At 36.1% G+C, this 17,147-nt stretch overlaps 1 protein-coding gene across 1 annotated transcript in view; it reads left to right on the top strand.

Moving 5' to 3' along the window:
• LOC117400779 (RNA polymerase II subunit A C-terminal domain phosphatase-like) overlaps positions 1 to 15,237 on the top strand; it is a 155,538-nt gene extending 140,301 nt beyond the window's left edge. Inside the window, exon 14 of the mRNA XM_034001111.3 lies at positions 14,187 to 15,237. Within this exon, the coding sequence (XP_033857002.3) occupies positions 14,187 to 14,343 (157 nt within the window). The 3' untranslated portion in view covers positions 14,344 to 15,237. The remainder of the gene's footprint in view (positions 1 to 14,186) is intronic.
• The last annotated feature ends 1,910 nt before the right edge of the window (positions 15,238 to 17,147 follow it).

Genomic DNA, 17,147 nt, shown 5'->3' with positions numbered 1-17,147 from the left:
GATAAGAGTAAGAGCTGCTGTTCTATCATTGCTCTTGCATTTGTTTACTGTTCTCAGAACCAACTTACCCATGCAATACATGGTGCTTGTTGTTTTGCTAAACCCAAACAAGCCAAAGAAACCAGTAGCTGCATCAGTAAACATTTGTGTAATACAGTAGTATTTGTCCCTATTTCATTTCTCTTCTGAAAAAGGGCTTTTTTCCAGTGTTCATGTCTGCTGACCAATTTGACATTAAACTAAATAAAAAACATTCAAGGTCAGTGTAAGTGCTGATGGATATAATGAAGTTGAATATAGTTTCCGAGACACATCTCCATTAAAACCCACTGAGCTAATGAGCAGACCACATGCTTCTGGTGTAGTTCAGAATGCCAATGGAGACAAATAGTCCACCTAGCAGTGGATGTTCGCTTGTTCACAGCACGTTAAACTTGGGAAGTAAATTAGTTGTTTCTCTTGTAGCAGACTACTGAGAGCGTAGGCTTCATTACAGAAACCTACTGGAAAATAATGCCAGTATCAGCGAGGTTTGAATATGGTTGTTATTTGATTGCCGCAAACAACACAGTGAAGCAGGCTTTATTAATTTGAATATTTATCACAATGTTTTATTTTCTATCAAGAAAACAACTGTACGAATAAAAAGTAGTGCACCTGCTGGTCCACTACATTTCACAGCTGGACTTGCATTTCTTCTCATTTACTTTGGCAAGTGTTGTACATAGCCCATAATTCTGCACATCCAGAGTCTAAGGACTATCCCACAAACACTCACAGCTCAAACATCTCCATAATGTTTTTAACCCAGCCTTTGGTATGATATTCAACTAGTGTTCTGCGATAGCATTGTTAACTGTGTATTAGCCTCTTCTGCACTTTGCACTTGCAAAAAAATGAATTTGGCAGCCATTTAACATGTAATGGACATAAGATGCAAAGTATCATGATAGTATTGAATATCATGATACTGTGCATGGTATCGTATCAAGGCTGCCTAAGTGAAGTATCGCAGAACACTAGTTGAATATCATACCAAAGGCTGGGATAAAAACATTATGGAGATGTTTGAGCTGTGAGTGTTTGTGGGATAGTCCTTAGACTCTGGATGTGCAGAATTATGGGCTATGTACAACACTTGCCAAAGTGAATGAGAAGAAGTGCAAGTCCAGCTGTGAAATGTAGTGGACCAGCAGGTGCACTACTTTTTATTCATACAGTTGTTTTCTTGATATAAAATAAAACATTGTGATAAATATTCAAATTAATAAAGCCTGCTTCACTGTGTTTGCGGCAACCAAATAACAACCATATTCAAACCTCGCTGATACTGGCATTATTTTCCAGTAGGTTTCTGTAATGAAGCCTACGCTCTCAGTAGTCTGCTACAAGAGAAACAACTAATTTACTACCCAAGTTTAACGTGCTGTGAACAAGTGAACATCCACTGCTGGGTGGACTGTTTGTCTCCATTGGCATTCTGAGCTACACCAGAAGCATGTGGTCTGCTGATTAGCTCAGTGGGTTTTAATGGAGATGAGTTTCATTTATTTATTTATTTATTTATTTATTTATTTTTCCAGAAAGACAAGTTGCAGCACATTATAGGATTCACTATGTGTAGCATTTAATAGTGACTCCTACACCTTAAAGCTATCACACTGTAATAAACTGAACATTTATAAGCAATGATACAAATAGAGAAACATTATGCCTCTGACAAGAACATTTTTTTTTACTTGGCCTTTCACCTTTGCTTCTTCAAATATCCATACATTGGGCTATGTAAACTTTTGACTTTTTTTTGCTTTGTTAAACAGGTGCAGACGCCAGTGGACATCAAAGAAACAAAAGCGTAATATTTGAGAAAAGAAACTTATAACTTTGGATAAAATTCACTAGATGTGATCGAGAAATTACAAACTCTGTTTTAGAGCAGATGCAGTGACTTTTTATTGTGCTGATTAACAATTCACATCACAAAGATGCTGCAAAATGATCTGTCGATCTTGGGCAGGTGTTGTGACTCTTGGTCTCCCAGTTCGTGGCCTGTCATTGACAGTTTGTGTCTGGTTATACCATCTCACCAGGTTTGAAGTTGATGGTTGTGAGCACCCAAGACGGCAAGCCACAGTACGCTGCCCTAGTCCAGCCTCCAACATGCCTTGCATGAAGGCACTGCTCTCTTGACAGACGTGGCATATTGTTTTTTTCTGTGATTTTCTTTGTTGCTTTTATTCAAGCTTGCAATTCAACAGCTGAAATCACTCATATCCAGTGTCCAATCAACTGTCTCACTAATTAGATGATTAAGTGCATATGCTTCAGTCATAGTCACTCAAGTGTGTCACGGTCAAGAATTGAATGATCTAGTGATTTAAAAAAAAAAAATTCTTCAATGTCCATCATTTATATACCTTATTTCTTTTCGAAAATAAATGTGTTACGTTTATTTTGATGCTCTGTATATTTAAGACAAGCCCCCGCAATATGAACACGACTGTATTATTTGTTTGTAATACCACTCTGCCTCTTCCGCCTTTGTAGTTTGGGGAGGGGAAAGCTCATCATCCCTTCAGTGGTTGTTATGTCGTCACCGAGCATGTATTGTAATTTCGATTGTATGCCCGCGCATTCAGACCTAAGCCGGCTCAGGGCACAACTGCAGTGTAAACGCTACGTGAAAAATGATAAGAATCTCTGCGATCAGTCAGACCTGAGTCTGCTTAGGTCCGAGGTGGCAGTGTAAACACAACATTTGTGTTCTACAAAGTACAATGATACCATCTTCTGGTAGGCTGATTGGCAGACAGTTTATCTTTCAACACGACAATGACTCAAAGCCATAATAAAAGCAAAAAGGAGGACACATGAAATACTACAGCAGGGGTGCATTTTTCACCCAGGAACTGAAGGAATTGCGTGTTTTGGATTTTGTCATACTAATTAGTGGCTAATGTTCACTAAGTACTTGTTTTCTTGAATTATCTTGTGTAGGTTGCCATTACTTTTGTCTATGTAACCTTTATACCAATTTCCTGTAAATGCAATTTAAAACTTTTTCAGTTGTGTTGGGTTCAGTTTAATGGAGTACAATTTTGTTTGTAGTTTGAGTTTGGCCATAACCATTTTTTATGCAGTTGAAAGTTAAATAATGTTGTATCTTTCTTAAATTTGATACATTCTATTTTCAGATTGTCAGGCTTTTGAGAACAAGATCAAGTGCATATATCTCTAATTCATCCATATTCCAAATGGATTTCTGTATCTCTGCAGTCAAATGTGTATAGGAAATTGAATTAAACTGGATCATTTTTCAGAAGTCTTGCAAATTAAGTAAATAAAAAAGCACAAGTTCACTTTCTTTTGTCTTTCACTCCCATTAAAGAATTTAAAACCTGTCTTGCAAACTTCAAATCTAGATTTGCTTTTATTTTTGTTCTTTGCAATACTGGCATGAATTACCTATCAAATATTTTTCCCTACAAACAACTGCATAACTGATTTGATTGCTGTAAAATGACAGTAAAAGATTAATTTTAAACCAAACAGCATAGGCAGATAAAAAGTACGTACCGTGTCAATGTCTTGCCTGAAGCAGAAACAAAATAACATGTTAAAGTAAATAGTAGACGTTATATTATGTAATTATCCCACCAACATAGATTTTTTCAGATTTAACATGTGGGTAAATGGCATAGAGGCACAGTTAAGAGCAAAGTTAGCCAAAAGCTTGAATTAGAGGGGTGGGGGGGTGTGGGGGCATTGACCTTTCAAACCATCATTATCAAGATAGTTGACTGTCTTAATAAGAGTTTGTCACCTTGGGGCTTGCCTAGGCTGAATTTTCAATCTGTCTGGAAAACCAATACCTTTTATGAGTAGTTTAAAGAATTGTTTACCCCATGGTGGTTAATTACAATCCTGCTGTCTAACTGGATTATGGGACCAAGCAACAGCTCTCTCAGGTCCCACAAATTATATTTCTACCAACCAAATGACCCTTACTGTACATGCCGTCCCCAGACAGTCCTATCAGTGATAATACTCACTTGCTCCTAGGTTAAACAAGCACACTCTCACTTTCCAAAGGTGTGTGTTGGAAATAATGAAATGTGTGTGTACTTTGGGTTTATCAAATGCTGAGAGAACTGCAAGATGAAGCAGGTTGTGGTTACTGGGCTTAATCTGGAATCAATAGTAGTTGTATAGGAAAGCATCCTTATGCCAAGAAATATGATACGTTCATAAAGTTTGTATTGACTTTTAAATAATGTGGACACTGTGGTTAAAGATCGATGATAAAATGGAATGAAAGTCCTCAGTTCAGATGTTCATGCAAAGTTTGTAACTTCAGTGGGTGTTTTTCTCCTTTTAGAAAAATATGGTGCTAATGACACTTTTGAGTGAATGGGGTTTATTATTAACCCGATTTATATTTTTTGGTGGCAGTTGCTAAAGAAGGATTTACAATTGCATTTCAAAGTCAGTGTTTCATTTTGGTAGGATCCAGTGCAGAGGCAACTATTATGACAATTGAAATCAGCTGGCCTACTAAATTAAAAGAAACCATGTTACATTTAGAACTGTTATTATACAAAATAATGGCGCCTCTGAATTACAAAATGGAAAGGAATAGAGTTAATGGCATTCACCATAAAGTGTAAAATGATAAATAGATACATCCTTACATTACATTTATTTTGCTGATAAGAATTAGTAGAGGTGCTTAACAAGAATACCATGATAATATGTTGTTGTTTTGTTATTTTTGATAAGAATTTGCTCACTGTTTAGCATTTTAATTGGATACATACCCATCTGCCGCATCAAATAGCCAGTACAGATGTGATTTCAGAAATACAAACCAAAGCAGCTCCACAGTGCATTACACCATTGAAAGTTAAATTTAAACCTTTTCATTTTTCACCTCTGTGATAGTTTAAGGTGTACTGGCTTGCAGTGAGAGATTACAAACATACAGTGGTTTGCAGAAGTATTCACCCCTTACCAATAATGTCACATTTTGTTGAATTATAAGTAATGTATGCACAGTTTTGCAAATTAACTTTTTTTTATTCAAAGAGGTTAAATGTCAGCAAAACTTGCAAAGAAAATGTACTGGTTGCATAAGTTCAGCCCCTGAAGTAAGTATTTGGTAGAATCACCTTTTGCAGCAATTACTGCAATGAGTCTTTTTGGATAGGTCTCTACTAGCTTTGCACAGTAGGATGGTGAATTTTTTGTCCATTCTTCACGGGAAAATTGCTCCAGTTCTGATTAAGTTTGTTGGGGATCGTCGATGGACTGCAATCTTCATGTCTTGCCATAAATCTTCGATTGAATTCAAGTTAGGACTTTGACTGGGTCACTCAAGAACATTAATTATCTTCTTGTTCAACCACTCCAGTGTGGCTTTGGCTTTGTGCTTCAGGTCATTGTCCTGCTGAAATGTGAATTTCCTCCTGAGTTTCAGTCTTGGCTGACTCAAACAGGTTTTCCTCAAGGATTTGCCTGTACTTTGCACCATCCATTCTCCCCTCTATCCTGACAAGCTTCTCAGTCCCTGCTGAAGAGAAGCATCCCCATAACATGATTCTGCTACCACCATGCTTGACAGTTGGGATGGTGTTGACTGGGTGATGTGCAGTGTTGGGCTTGCGCCAGACGTAACACATGGAATTTAGACCGAAAAGTTCAATTTTTGTCTCGTCTGACCACAAAACCTTTTTCCACATGTCTGCAGTATCATCTACGTGCTTTTTTGCAAACTCCATATGTGCTTTAAGATGAGGCTTTTGGAGTAATGGCTTCTTTCTTGCCATCCGGCCATACAGGCCAGCTTTGTGTTGGGACCAGCTTATTGTTGATGTGTGAACACTGACTCCCATCTCAGACACAGAACTTTGCAGGTCTCTCAAGGTCATTGTTGGCTTCAGAGTGACATCCCAAATCAGTTTCCTGCTTGCCCAGCTGCTCAGTTTGGGAGGGTGACCTGATCTGGGTAGTGTCTGGGTGGTATGATGCGTCTTCCACTTCTTAATGATGGACTTCACTGTGCTGAGAGGGATAATCAGCGACTTTCGAAATTTTCTTGTATCCTTCTCCTGCTCTGTGCCTCTCTACCACTTTATCCCTGACTTGTTTTGAAAGCTCCTTGGTTTTCATGGTTGCTTTGTTGGATCACTATGTGAATTGCAGCTTGAAAGTCTTTATATACCTGAGGGAAATTATCTACAAGTTAAACCACTTTGAGTACACACAAGCTGAAACCATTGCACTAATTTTGTGACCTTTCATTTGCACCTGAACTGATTTAGGGCTGCAGTAGCAAAGGGGTTGAATACTTATGCAACTGAGATTAATCTGTTTTTCCCTGTAAGTCTTACTTATTTATATTATATGTGCATTTTTTAAACTTTATCAGTGTGGAATAGTTTGTGTAAATTCTACATGTAAAGTCTAATTTGAAAGCGTCGTGGAGTACGCTCAGGTGCCAACAAAATGTGAAAACTTTGCAGGGGGTGAATACTTCTGCAAACCACTGTATTTTATTTTATACTGCTATCAGCATAAGCAACAGAATTTGATTTGAAAAGAAGAAAGCAAGTTTTATAGAAAGACCAACAGTGATTGACTGCTGCTGCTATATGCTACTCTGTTTATTGTTTGTTGCTTTATTGCTCAAAACTATACCAGTAGCAGAATTCAAAATGTGTTTTTGTTTTTCTTGTGCAGGGGAAGCTGAAGCAATGAGATGCATACATTAATGTTGAATGCAGTGGATTCAATGCTGGAATGCCTTTGTTGAAGCTCTGCTCTCTGGTCTCTTCAGAAACATGATGTAATATAATGTGATAATTTTAGTGCTTGGGCAGAAGCCATAGATTGTTTTAAAAATCAATATCCCTGCTTTCTAAACTAGTATCCAAAAATAGGAGTGTAGTATAAACAATGATTGAAGAATATTGAAAATTCAATGCTGTTCAACATGTAGAGTGGCAGACAGATGGATACGATTACATAAGGGGTCTACATTTTCAATGTCCTTGAAAGACCTTAAAAAAATATGCTCCTCATTGCATTGATGGATGTTATTTCTAAATTAAAACATTGTTGTTGTTGTTGTTGTGATGTCATAATGAATACAGATTTCAACTGAAAGCTCAAAAGTGAAAACTTTGAGCCATTTTAAAAACAGCATGTGAAAAAAAATGTCCACCGCCATTTTCCTTCAAGGAATTGTTCAGGAATGGTTATGTAGCGCTCCAGAACAATTTAACCTGTCATATTAAATCAGTGCCTTCCTGGCTGCCCACTACTCCCTTCCTTTTTAACATCTGATACAGGGATATTTACAACTTGCACTCAACGGCCGCCATTTCCAGGAAAGAATTAAATCTGCACCTGGAGAATTAAAGCAAAGGTCACATGACAGGCTGACCCTGATATGAACTCAGGTCACTGCCCACAATTTACTGTGTTTTTAGGTTGGTAAAATGGTAAGACGAAAAGCAGTAAGACGGGAAAAGCAAAAAATTCTTATTCAATGTGAGTATCAATACTGCTGCAAAGAGATGGCCGCCACTTAGCTGTGTTCCATGTTCGTCTGAACCTGGTTGTGCTAGTCAACTCTGAAGTCAGTACCACTCACAGTCACTGGACACGAACCTAGAAGCTTTAAGATGTGCTGTGTCTGATAAATTCATGCCAAAATTCCAAACTTTGGTGAAAGAGAAAGACTGCAAATTTCATACTCAGTGGTGGTAGATGTTTAAGTAAGTATACATTAAAAAAGAAGCATTATTGTGTTGTTGTTGTTTGTTGATGTTACCACTAACAGAGACTTGTTATGTCAACTTATTATGTTGTCCCTGTTTGAACACCAGGTTTATGTTATATATAACACCATTTGTTTTATAGTGCTGAAGTACATTTGCCTGTATTGTGTAAGTGTATGTAAGGTGTGTTCAACTAAAATAATGTGGCTTAAATGGTGTCGCCATAACCACCTGCAGCTAGTCGGCAACTTCTATTGGACAACGCTGCTAGGTATGAGTCATGCTAATTGTTGGAAGTGATATAACAGGGTTCAAATCGTGTTGATATCGCTCTGCTGACGATGGAAATGAATAGGTTCGATTTCAACTCGTTTCTCAACTCAGTACCAGTGGCAGATGAAACAAGACTTATCTATATGAGGGTGTGGCAGGGCAGAAGAAAAGCCCTGCACATACAGGGGGCAGGACAAAGCCCTGCTTGTAAATAAATGAGTTGTGTTTATTGTATTATTATTTAAGGGAAACATATTGTTTTGTGTTTATTTAGAATGGATGATTGTGTGTTATTTGGCAGCATGGACGGGGTAAAAGCCCCATCCTGGTAAACTCGTGGAATGTGACCATCTTCGAATTGAATAATTTACTGTTAATTTGGAGATGGTCACATGTATAAAAACCCACAGCTTTTCTGTGTTCATGCTGGGTATTTGGAAGGAGGAGCATGAGCAAGAGAGCAAGCTGAAAGAAAATCTAAACCGAAACAGAAAGTAAAAGCAACTGCTATTCATGCTGGGCAGACCAGCACGGTATTTGTTTGATGTTTTGTGTTCAAAATTTTATTTAGTTTTGTACAATCTTTTGATTTATTTTTGTTTGAATAAAAACGGCGCACCATCGCTTTCAGCCCCGCAAGTACCTACCTGCGTTTCTGTGTCAGCTTCCGGGTCTGGTCTGGGTACGTCACTACTCGAGCCGTCCTGTCGGGGGGGGGGGGGGGGGGGTTAAAAGTTTGTTTTTTTTTCTCCCCCAGTTAGGATGTTTCTTAAGTTGTCAACTGTGTTGTTGCTGAGTTTGGTTTCTTTAGCTACCTTATCAGTAAGTAGCTGTCAAATCTGTTCCCCCGAAACATTCCAGAACAATTTGAAACATTTATCATGGTGTCAGATGTTTTTAATTTACTCTAGCTGTCTTTAATTCGTTTTCCTCATGAGAATTTGCAGACTGGCAGATAGTGCTTGTAAGTCTTCACAGACTGCTATTGTTTTGATTACCACAGAAATGCTGATGAAGATGGTGATCGATCATTTTACACAGACATAGTTTATATCAAGATCTTTAGTTCTTTATGGCGCTGCTTCAGATTAATGTGTTGAACTGTGCTAGAAGCATGTATTCTTGTCCAATCAGAGAAGGACAGCATGAAAATTCACGCAGTGCTTTCTGTGAAATAGAATAACTATTTCTTTCTGGAGTTGTATTATTAAAAATTTGTAAAGAACTGATAAAATACATTTTGATTAAACGTAAACTATTGGGGGGTGCAAAAAATTGAATTAGAATAGAGTTCTGTGTTTTAACATGTCAGTTCTCTGCAGCAAAGTGTTTCACATTTAATCTTAAAATGCAAGCCCTTTTCAGTTTTAAAAATCTAATTTTCTTATACCTTTTAACATTTTGTTGTAGTCTTTTTTTGGATGAATGTTATCGTATGTGTTATCTTACATACACTTGCAGTTTTAAATGTATATTTAAAAAAAACATGCAAAATACACCTAAACACAATCTTGATGCAGACTCTCAAAACTAATCTCCACTACATTTGCAGTGAAGAACATAAGTGGCTCCAACCCAGTACAATCCTACATCTATAAATAAGACAAAGTCAGGACAAAAGTGATTTGAAGCTCCTTTGTACAGAGTCCAAGTCCAGGCTGGTTAGCAGAAGTTGGAGTCAGACTTCAAGTCAAAACTCTTTAGACTTGAAATTACATATTACCGTACTTTATTCCAGCTTTGATGTGAAACTAGTTACTGAAAATCCTAAATTTAAAAAAGTCCTACATTTGAAGTAGCGATATGACTTGAATGGATAAACACTGTTTTCCACTAAAATAAACCATTTCTACCAATTAATTTTGAAACTTCCACACAAATAAAATTAACTGAATAGTTTCACAGAGCTATCACATGAGGGTTGGTTCACTTTTGTATGTGGCTCTTCAATTATAATCCTAGTTGTAGACTACCCAGCAATAAAATTAGGCAGTAGTTTGTGCCACTGCAAAAGGAACAAGTAAAACATAAAAAGTGACAATTTAATTTGTCCATTTTCCATGTTCTCTACATCCACTGGTCATATAAAAGATACTTGAGTCTGCATTGTTTCTTCAAACGCTCTTGCAAAATCCATCACTTTCTATGCTGGTGGCCATGCCTGTGCTAAATTAGGCTGATGCATTTCAAAGTAAAGATAGCAACTACATTTCAGAACCTTTAATGGTAGTAAAACCGAATGAGTGGTAGATACTGTCTTGGTTCTAAACACAGGGTGTCGCATACCATTTTGCAGCACTTGTTTTCCTTTCTCTTTTTACTTCTCAGACTGGCTGGGGACTATACTTTATATTTAAGTCACAAGGCATATGTACTTAGTTCCAGACCTGGCAAATATACTGTATTTGGTTCCTCTAAAAACAATGTTGTCAGTTTTATAAATGAGTATGTATTTGAGGGTGTCTAGGTACTTCAGGGTATCGCACCAGTATGGGAAAATAATTGCGATAAAATAAAGTAGTACTTTTTTTTTACTTTTTACTTCTCCAGAAACATTGGGCTATTCTTAAAAAAAACAAAAACAAAAAAAAAACACATTTTTGTATTTTGTTTATTGTCTTTCCACATGCTTATCAAAAGATATGGCCCATTTAACATGCATATGTTTCTATTTAACCTTCTCCATTTTGAGATGTCTATTTTTTATTAGAATTAATGTATTAAATTACATCAAATCTATAAAACAAATACGCTGATTCAATATGCCATATGCCATCAGACCAGATATGTTAATTACTCAGGGTTCGTACGCTAGTCTGGAAGTATGGAAAAAGTATGTAAAAATGTCAGACTGATTTCCAGAGCTTGAAAAACCATATATCCGTTATGAAAGTCTTGAGAAAGTCTGGAATTTTACTAGTGTCATGGGAGAATGAAAATAATTCCGCAGTTATTTTTTTATTATTAATAATAATTGATTTCGAAAGCGAGTCAGCAGCTCTTGCATCAACTGTCTAGGCAATTTACTAATAGCAACTATATTGCTTGCGACCACGTAGAGCAAAAAAAACAAAAAATCTCAGAGGAACTACATTAGGGTTCCCAGACGTCCTGGGAAATTCAAGATTGTCACAGTTTTCAGCCTTCATTTTTTGTCCCGGTTGGAAACAGTAAAATTGTTAATCGTCCTGGTTTTGCTATTGTATTTTTTTTATTTAAGTACAAAACTGTATCCGCATGCTCAGCAAGTTAATAGCAGAGTAATGAATTAGGTTGTGTTTCAGTGTCATACAAAAAATAAAATAAACAATTTTATGCATTATGTGTTCAATCATTTTAAATTGCAATATCTGTTCTGGCTTTTGTACATTTAGTATGTTTTGACTAGATGACAATATAAAGACTATAATGAGTTGTTATGATCTTCAATAAATTCACCTGATGTTTAATTTTTAAACTATTATTGTGTTATTTTATATACTGTTATGTTTGTTAACGGCTTCAGAGTTGCTACAGCGTCAGTGAATTGAAAAAGAAAAAAAAATCACTGTGGAAATCTAGTAATCCTAAACTACATGGACAGTGAGAGAAATTGAAGCTCTGATAGAAAATTTGGTCAGACAACAACATCCCAGCCGAACTGGACAAAAATAGTAAAATATATTGTCTCTTCTCAAATTACTTTGTTTAATGCCAAGATTAGGAGAACTGCGCAGAATTGCATAAACTGCATTCTCCTACTGTAGACATCCAAGAAAGGTATTCGTTAAATTAGCGAAGTGGCTCCTGCAGTGCTTTCTTTCACAGCAATATGTAAGATTCTAAAACATGCTATATTAAAAACAAACCAGACCAATCCGTTTTGAAACAGACCCAATGTGAATGCAGCCAAAAACACATAAGCATACTGTACCACGGCAATAACAAAAATCATATTTTCCCACAAATCCTGGTTTTTGAAGTTGGCTTGTTCCTGCATAAAACAATCAAATATATAAAGCCTTATCTGTTGCAATGCTATTGGTTACCAACTTTTCACATGATTGGCAGTTGTGATGAATTGTCTGGTGGCTGGATGATGTAGACTAATAGCCTCTTGGTTGAGACCACATAACTCAGGCCTCCTGAATATCCTGTTTCATTGACAAATGTATTCAATAACAACTTCAGTTGAAACTGACTCAGTATTTAGTTCTGATGAAAACCAGAGGAGGGAATATATATATAATATATTTCAATATATATATATATATATATATATATATATATATATATATATATATATATATATATATATATATATATATATATATATATATATATAATATATTTGTAATCTTTTGTATTTATCATTGTATTTAGGGTTTCCGGGTTTTAGGCATTAAAAAAAAAAAAAAAAAAAAAAAAAACATGAAACAGGTAAACATCAGTTAAAACAACTCTCCAACCCATGTTCCACAATATAAACTAGTAAATTATCGGTATACATAAACAACTTCAACAGTAATGTAATATTAACAGTACTAACATCAATAAAACAAAATGTTATAGTCGCAGCTTGTGACACTAGTAAAAGACATTTACTCGCCTGAAACCATGCCAGGCCAAATGAAGGAATCATGGAAAATAAATGCTGCACTGCATAGTCAGCTCTGTTGAAATTAACTTTGTACATCCAACTTAAAAACATAAAAACTCCCTTTCACCAAGACAGTTTTAAAATGAATAAAGTCTGCTTAGATTGTAGTAAGTGCAGACCTATTCTTCCAAGCTGGCACTAGACATTGAGGATCGTTTTGGACGCAGAAAATGTAAGACGTGTGTGTGTAGCAACAAACAACCAGATACAAACTGATGCGGGAAGCCTTCTCGCGTGCATTCTTTCTCAGCAGGGGATGTTGGGGAAATAGAGTTCAAAATGCCCAGCGAAAAGAAAAGTAATAATAATCTGCCCGATCTTTTAAATTGTAAAAAAAAAATAATAATCTGCGATCAACTCTTTAGTTCATTAATCGATCCAATTAATCTGTTAATTGGAGCAGCTCTGTTTGTAATATATATGTATATATGTGGAAAATTTGTATGAAAATATTTAAGTGGAGACGCATTATTAATATTTTCATTCAGCCGTCTGATACTAACTGCAGTGTATTAAAAGTTGTAGGCTTGTCGACCATCAAAAAAAAAGTTCTCTACCTATTGCATATGTCAACAGCTAAAAAGAATGGTGGTATATTTGGTACGGTTGTGTCCATGCTCACTCATCATGTCTGTGATTTGCCCGTAAATTATAGCATTACTCATCGTCCCTTCTATTTTTGAATTTACCTCCTCGTTAACTTCTTACGGACTTCAATTACTAACTCATTCTTGATCAGCCATTGTATTTCAAAAAAATGAAAGCGTGTAACACAGACGACAAAAAGACCCAACACGTCTGGTATACAGTCACGTGGGATGTTGACTTTAAAGCTGTGCAATTTCACACAGGCAGTTAGACAGTTCAGTGCCGTCTGAACCACCTTGCGTGTAGTCCTAGGTAGTCTTTCTGTAAAGTTACTTGGCACTGAAAGAGCGTACTGACTTTTTTTATGTTATAGTTACACATGTGCCTTTTCAGTATTTATTAATTTGAGACGACTCAAGTTCTTTATTGAAACATTAGGAAACATGTAAATTATGCAAGAAGTTGCAGGTTCTTTGCTGCTTAATGCAGTCATTTTCAATGTATTATTTGCATCTGACCAGCAGCTGATCAAATGCACTAGAGCAGAGATTTCCAAAGAAAATCATGGCAAATGAAATGGGTCTCAGTAATATTGGGCACTTCAGTTCCACCCCATTCAATCACTGCATGTTGTCAGCTCAGCTGGTCAGAAACGACTCATAAACTGAAAGTGGTAAAAACCTGTTGTATAATGAAGAGGTTTCATAGTGTTCCAGTGAAGTACCCCAGTAAACTATGTATTCTATTATTGCGTGAGGCCCTAAAAAATAAACTTTGAAAAGGAGCAAGCCCATTGACATTTAACTCCAGACCATTAACAAAACATCAATCTTAATCTATTAAAACCATAAGATCTGTTCCCTGCTAAAATTGAAAAATAAAAATGTTTCTTTTGTTTTTTAAAGGGGCCACAAACGCAAGCTAGAGGAGGCTGGGGGCCGAGATGGGAATTCCAGTAGGGAATCGAGCAAGGAGTCGAGTAATGAAGACGAAGAGGGCAGCAGCTCCGAGGCGGACGAAATGGCTGCAGCACTTGACGCCGAACTCAATGACTTCATGTAATGCCAGCACTGCGTGTATGGGAAGTCGGCAGTGTGAGTGAGTGTGTGTCCGTGATTGTGTGTCGTTCCACTGCTAGATAAGGGAACATTGCTTTTTTTTTTTTTTTTTTTTTTTTTAAATAAAAAAATAATAATAAATAAGCAAACATGTTTTAAATGTTTTATTGTGAAATAAAAGAGAAAAAAAAACTTGTTTTGCTTTTTTGTTTTGTTTTTTATATAAAGGTAAGCTTTGCCAAAGAGTTTAAACTGGGGCTTCTGTGCCCTTCCAAGTTTCCAATTAGTTTTTTTGCTGATCAATTTACATTAGGTAACTTCAGCATATTCAAAGGTTTAGATTAAAGATTTAAACCAGTGAATTCTGAAGTATTTGAGTTTTCCAGGCCTGGTTAAAAAAGGCACCCTTATCAGCCTGAGCACTTTGGTCTGAATTAAGTTTGTCAACCTTAAACAAATTAATAAATACAATTAAATAACATAGATTGTTAAGTGAAAAACAAAATTATAGAGACTGCTGTCTGGATTTGCAGGTTTCCTCTTGTCTATCTTGTATTACTTCTCTGAATCAATATTTTCATGGTTTTAATACCTACTATATTTTCTAAATAGTTTGGTTCTTTGGGAAAGAGCAGCGTTTAGATTTTAACTATTTTTCCTCTGTAATGTGGGATTTTCAGCACTGGATACTGTGCGGTCCTAACTGCCATAATGTGTTTTTTTTCATCCATTTATTATCTCAAGACAAACAGAAATAAAATGAAATGCTAGTTTAGAGTTTTTCTTTTGTTGTTGTTTTGTTTTGTTTTGAATGATTGATGTAAAGTTTTTGTATATTCTATTTCATATTTGACCTGTAGGAATAATTCTTTTCATTTAATAAAGATTCATTTTTTAAGTGCTGTCAGAATTCTGTTTGTATTCACGTCCTGCTTAAGGTTATGAAACAGATTGTGGGGGTTATGTTGAGGTTACTGACATATTAAAAACGAATACAAGTATATCAGTGTACAGGTGAAATAGTCTAGTGAGGCAAATTCCACCAGCTGAAATCTTGAAAGACCAAAACATAATAACAGATTGTGGTTCTTTGCTGTGATTTCTTAACACTACAGATTATTGCAGCTGGACCACTGCATTCAAATGACCTAAATCACTAGACATGATTAGGTACCAATGAAAGCTGCAGCAACTTGTACAGCAGTGAATTGATATGCAAATTGCACAAATTTATAGTACAGTAGGCAAATTTGTCCCTGTTGGGACGACGCAGATTTGTGATTTGATCAGTGTACTGATTGTATTCTACACCATGCTGAAAATGAGTTGTCTAGTTTTATGCTTTTAATACTTCCATTTCATCAATCTGTAGACCTCAGCATGCATGTCATTATGATAGCATGGTTTGGATCATAAATCAGTTCAGATTAGCGAGAGTACTGAATGACAAACCAGGAGATCTTAAACCCAAGAACAATCATGACAACTGTAGCCAAAGGGTGCTTTAATGGATAACGAGGAAAATATCGTTTTCTAAACCAGTTTTGCAAATTATATTACCTGTGTGTAATAAGAAGAGAAACTATGCTTACATTGCAATAAAATGGCTATTGTTTGTGGGCAAGAATAATAAAACTACTGTACAGCTGATGCTTTCTCCATTTAGAAATATTGTGTACTCACCTGAAGTTCCTAGACAAACCCCCACCCACGCGTGCCAAGATAAGCAAGCTGATTTAACAAGACCAAGATGAACTGGTATAACCTGGGGTCTCGTCTGTGTTTGTCACAAGATGTTTTAGCTTTAACAACTTTCCTAATTTTTATTGTAAAACTACAAGCCTGTCAGACATGCAGCTTATACTTCTGCTTAAAATGTCACAATGTAGTCAGAACTCCACCTCCTATCGGAGGGGGGTTGGCCTTGCTATTGCTAAGAAACACCATCTCTGTCGCCATGGCAGCTCAGAAAACTACATCTACACTGATGCCAACTCAGAACACCATCAACTGAGGCCTGTGTGTGTGATAACTGATGTATCACATTTGATTTGCTTTGTTCCTGAATACATTTTGATTGAAATTACCTGAAGACTGACTTATTATATTAAAAAAGAAATCGAACCTTACAAATTCAAAATTGCGTTCATTTTGGTTGAGAGTGGGGAGATGCTGGCATTCAGCCACAAAAAAAGAAATGTAAAAAAATTGCTTTGTTAAAAGTAATAAAATTAGTTATTCCGAAAAAAAAACTATATAGATATACCCATTCCACCTTTGTAGTGTACATTAGTCAATGTATCTCATTAAAGAAACATTAAAGACGATAAGCTCAGTGACGCAATATTGTGAGAAAACAAAACCTGTGAACCATTTAGAAACATTGAGATCAACGTAACTTCTAAGAATATATGCTCTCCTTTCTTGGTTGTTAAAGCTCTGTCCTTTGTTATGTTACTTTTTATATTCACAAAATGTATCCAATATACAATATAAAATCTTTCTCTTTTTGAGACTTTTGCACTGCTTTAGTAAAATTCTGAAAATATCTGATGTCACACTATCCAAAACTAATGGGTAGAAAAAACGTATTAGGAAGTCCTAGCCATTTGGATGTCTGTTTTCCTAATTAACCATGGAACTGTTTTCATTGTGACCCTTATCGTTATTTAGTTCAGCTAATAAGTCAATCATGTCTAATGAGTCACTGGCAATTCACACGTAGAAAGAAGTTGAAATGTTGATCCGTGGCTTATGGTTGAGTGTGTGGAATTTCTTAACACATGGCAACCACATATTTTAATTGTA

This window comes from Acipenser ruthenus, chromosome 4 (genome assembly GCF_902713425.1).
Source record: "Acipenser ruthenus chromosome 4, fAciRut3.2 maternal haplotype, whole genome shotgun sequence".
NCBI classification, from domain to species: Eukaryota; Metazoa; Chordata; class Actinopteri; order Acipenseriformes; family Acipenseridae; genus Acipenser; species Acipenser ruthenus.
Note: the sequence above shows the minus strand (reverse complement) of the source record. Positions and strands in the feature narration are given on the sequence as shown.